The sequence below is a fragment of the Mus musculus genome, chromosome 2, assembly GCF_000001635.26.
Source record: "Mus musculus strain C57BL/6J chromosome 2, GRCm38.p6 C57BL/6J".
NCBI classification, from domain to species: domain Eukaryota; kingdom Metazoa; phylum Chordata; class Mammalia; order Rodentia; family Muridae; genus Mus; species Mus musculus.
Genome location: NC_000068.7, coordinates 27,187,028 through 27,191,714, shown reverse-complemented (window position 1 = coordinate 27,191,714; position 4,687 = coordinate 27,187,028). Strand labels below are relative to the sequence as shown.

At 53.8% G+C, this 4,687-nt stretch overlaps 1 protein-coding gene across 3 annotated transcripts in view; it reads left to right on the top strand.

Annotated features, from left to right (window-relative positions):
* Sardh (sarcosine dehydrogenase) overlaps positions 1–3,322 on the top strand; it is a 59,940-nt gene extending 56,618 nt beyond the window's left edge. For 2 of the 3 annotated variants that reach the window (XM_006497789.4, XM_006497788.4), the window contains exon 22: positions 2,071–3,320. In XM_006497789.4, coding sequence (XP_006497852.1) covers positions 2,071–2,196 — 126 coding nt within the window. In that variant the 3' untranslated portion in view covers positions 2,197–3,320. Of the gene's footprint in view, positions 1–2,070 lie in introns of all 3 variants that reach the window. The other variant, NM_138665.2, reaches the window with a different exon arrangement.
* The last annotated feature ends 1,365 nt before the right edge of the window (positions 3,323–4,687 follow it).

Sequence of the window (4,687 nt, the reverse complement as noted above, 5' to 3'; positions counted from 1 at the left end):
AAAAGAAACTGACTGGTGTGCCTGTAGGATTTTCTTGATCAAAAAGAGTTGCAAGGCCTAGGACAATGTTCTCTGGTCCCTGAAGCTAGATCATCTCTGCCTTTCCTCTTCACCCAAATACCTCAACCCAGCAAGTAAGCCAGACCCAAGCTGTAGATTCCTGGGCAGCCTGGACAGCCACAAGGAGGGGCCAGCTCTGTGCCCAGGGGAAAGGAGATTGACTTTTTCTCTTCCTGCCTTCCAGCCACCGCCTTAGAGATGCACTGGGTAGTGGGGTGTACTTTCACACCACCTAAGCATTCCTAGAGGTGTGTGTACCTCTACCCACGTCTCACTGAGGTCTCCTATGCACCAACTCCAGCCCCAGAGGTGCTGACCTGGCTTTGCCTTCTAGCCTGACACCAAGACGAGACAGACCACAGTGTCCAGCTGAATGGACGGACCAGGCTAGGACAAGGCAAAGACTAGTGGCTCTCATGAGGCCTAGGGGTAGCCTGACTCCCGGAGCCGAGGTGGGGGTAGGGATGGGGGTGGTTGCAAGTTGGAAGGAGTCCTGTGCTGGAGCAGGAGCCTCAGGACACTGACTTAACTTGAGGCTGTGGCTTCTTTGTGCTCTGGGTCTGTAGCCCAGGGGTTTCTTAAAGAGCCCCAGCTCTACCTATAGAAAAGGCACAGGCTCCCACCCTCCAGTATGGACCACTGGGTGGACACAGTATGGACCACAGTATGGACTGATAAACCACACACACACACACACACACACACACACACACACACACACACACCACACCAAGGCCTTCTCTGAGACAGAGAGCCCCAAAGAACAACAGCTCATGTGCCCTGTGCTATGCCAGACAGAAACATGGGTGGAATTTGATTGAATGTATCAAACATTGCAAACCAGCCTGGGACCTTCGGTTGGTTACACAGGACTTTACCACTGAAAGGCCACAGCCAGGGTCCCAGAAAAGGCGAGATTAGCAGCTCCTTTACAGGTACCCAGACTTGGTGAGACAGGAGGAGCCCAACACTGAGGGTGATCAAAGGCATGAGATGCTGATGCCCTGCTGAGGTGATCAGGCTTCCAGAATATTCATGCCACGAGAGTGGGCAGATGCTGCAAAGCAACCCCTCCCTGCTTATATACCAGCGCTGTGCTGAGACAGCCCACATCTCTCAGTAAGAGTAAGGGACCAGGGCGAGTTTTGTGGCTCCTGGGTGTTTCTTAGCTGGACTGAGCTTGTCCCAGAACACCTGCCTCACTCTGCTGAGATCCACCAGCCTCCCAGCCACACAGGGAAGTACATGGCAGAGGACTCGCCCCTAAAGATCCCTCAGCTTTAATGGATGTGTTGCCTTTGTTCTTTCCTTTCCTTTTCCTTTCTCTTCTTTTTATTAGATGCAGTCCTGGGCCACCTGGAATGGGGAGAGAGCAAGCCCCAGACCCCTCCAGCTTGGGCCTGGAGTCCTCACTGTACACAGAGTCCGCTCCTTGGGTGGCCTAGGAGAGTTCCTCCCTCCAGCACAGTAGAGTATCAGGCTACAGCACTCGTCCTAGCCCGCAGAGCACCTGCTCCCAAGCCTAACAGTTCCAGAGGGGTTGCTGAGAAGAGGGAGCCAGATGTGGGCTGGGGGAGGAAGGGGGTGACTCAGGGGCAGAGCTGTCCAGAAAGCCGTTCCATTCACCCTGTCCCTCAGGAGAACACATCTGGCCCCTGGCCCCTGCCCTATAGCAATGATGTGTTTGTCTATCTCTAAAATCCATCCAGGCTCTTGCCTCAGACCCATCTTCCCAGAGAGCTGGGGACAGGTCATGGGAACAGGTCGTGCGGAGGAAGAGGTCTTGTTGCCTACTGGACCTAGGCTTTGGTGGGCTCAGATGTTTCTGTCTAGCATAGCACAGGGCACATGAGCTGTTGTTCTTTGGGGCTCTCTGTCTCAGAGAAGGCCTTGGTGCGGGGTGTGTGTGTGTGTGCGTGTGTGTGTGTGTGTGGTTTATCAGTGAAGCAGGAGTGGGTAACCATAGACCCCTGTAACAACTAAGTAACTCTGACTACCCTCTGCTTCTAGGTCTCTCTGGACTTTGTGAAGAATGGAGAGTATGCCTTGGAGAGAATGGGGGTCACCTATGCTGCCCAGGTTCACCTGAAGTCTCCCTTTGACCCTGACAACAAGCGGGTGAAGGGAATCTATTGATGGGATGCAGGTGGAGGCTACAGCTGCTCAGGCCACTGGCAACAGCCATGCTCCCCACACTGCCTGCGGACCCCTGCACTGCACACACAGCCTTGTGTCCTGAGACCCAGAATAAAGGCAAAGCACAGACTTCCCCACCCTTAGCCTCCATGTGGTCTTGCTAACCACCACAGTTCCTAACCAGGGCTGGGTGGAGCACTATGTTCCTCCTGCTCATGAGCCACACAGTGGTCTCCAGTCCGCTCTAGCCCTCCCAAAATTCACCCTGCAGATGTCTTGGCTCAAGGTCCCTGTGAGTATCTTAGGTGTATGGCTAACCCAAGATGGAAGCTGTAAAGCAGGCTTCCCCTCTGTCCCTCACTCAGCTGACTGCCAGAGTAGTGGATCGGGAGAGTGAATGGCGATTGATCAGCAATGCCTGCCACAGGGTGGGGAGCACATAGATGGGTGCTAGACTGGTACAATCCTTCCTCAGAATGGCTGCCTTTCAGACCAGAGAGGAGAAGGGTAAGAAAGCTCTTACAGCCTTCCAGCTCTCCAGGAGATAAAGCCTTCTAAGAGTCACCATGGGATTTGGATCAAGAACTTCCATTACTTACAAAGAAGTGACACATTCTGCCTCAGTTTCCCCTCAAGCTTTTGCTCATGGGTCCGGGGACACCAAGCTTGCTCTTGTGCATGTTTCCAAGGACTTTCTGTCTCTGTCACAGATGCATGGCTCCAGCTCTGCTCTGTGAGATAGAGCGGTCCCTTCTCCCATCCTGTGTAACCATCTACATATGTCCTCATGTCAAGGGCACCCTGGCTCTCCTTCCTGGCGGTGAATGTCTATCACTTTTCTATGGCCCCTGTCTTCTTCCTCTGCCTCACGCCCTGACTGAGAAATTAGGATGCCATGTCTCCCCAAACGAAGGTCACCATGTAGTCTTACATGCCTTGTGGTCTAGGAGGGCAGGAGGCAGATGCCATAGTGGTACGGAGCTGGGGTGTCCTAAACCTAAAGAAGGCAGCAGAGGGGATATGTGGGCCCAGCTGTCCTGGGTGGGCTCTGAATCTTCATAGGTTTACACACCACACACTGAGCTGGAAAAGGTCAAGTTAATAAAATCGTGTGAAACCACTGGAAGATGTGTGGGGTACAGCAGGTCTTTCAAAAGCAGATCTGGTCCCCTGAGCCTGCAGAAGGGCTGGAGGCGGGAGGGTGTGGAGGAGCCTCTGGATGGCTGAAGGAACACCTGTGCTCTCTTGAGACCATGGGTCTGGCTCTTGGATGACATGAGTTTTGTGGAGCCAGAGGAGGGAGGAGGGAAGGGAAGGAGGGAGGAGGAGGGAGGAGGGGAGAGTGGGCAAGAAGTAAGTGGAGTAACAGAGGGAGGAAAGGGCAAGAGAAGGGAAGGAGAGGGGAGGGGAGGAGAGGGAAGGGAAGGAGAGGGAAGGAAAGGAGAGGGCAAGTGGCTGCCCCATTGTCCAGCCTCCCCTCCCCATTCTGTAGTCTAGCCAAGACTCCTGAGTTTGGAGGATGACCACAGGGGACAGGGCAAGGGAGGTCTGAATGCTTTCCCAGCCCCCTGACTTCCCCACGCACAGTCCTTGGAAGGGTGTTGGGGCCCTGAGTGAGAGCAGCTGTCAAGAATCCGCTCCCAAGCTCACCTGTTTATCTGGAAAGTCCCCAAAGTGCCTCTGACCATGGCATCACAGAAACCTCAAGCCTGACTTCCGACACTGATAGTCTAAAGTCACGTTTCATAGCTGTACTAAAAAAAAATTCCCCTGGACGATCAAACACCATGGCCTCTACTGTGGCTGAGTACGGCCTATCAGAATCACTGTGTAGCTGATGGGGAAGTACCTGAAGTGTGCAGAGCGGTGTGTGGCTGGCAGTGGAGGGAGAGGATACACACCCTCAGATGCTTCATGAGGTCCAACAGTGTTGGGCTTCAGAGGTTCCTAGGCAGAGCTGTCACTGCAGAGGAGGGGAACATGCCCCTTTCTCCGCACATACACACAGGCTTGCTGCCCCTGGCCTGGTGTCTGTTACACTGAGCAGGCATGGTTTTTTCCTCAGGACTGGAGAGATAACCTGTAGGTAAGGCACATGTAAACTTGAGGGCCCGAGTTTGGGTCCCCAGGAACCAAGTAAAACTCAGGTTTGGTGGTACAGTCTATAGCTCTAGCACTGGCTTCAAGAAAGGACTTGGAAATCGGCAGATCCCCAAAGTCTGTGGGCCACCCCGCTTAGCCACTCAGTGAGAGCCAGGTTTAATGAGTGCATTGGCTGGTTTTGTGTGTCAACTTGACACAAGCTGGAGTCATCAGACAGGAAGGAGCCTCAGTTGAGGAAATGCCTCCATGAGATCTACTTGCTCAATTAGTGCTCAGTATGCGAGATGCCCAGGCCTCTGTGGGTGGGGCCATCCGTGGGCTGGTGGTCCTGGGTTCTATAAGAAAGCAGGCTGAGCAAGTCACGTGAAGCAAGCCAGTAAGCAGCACC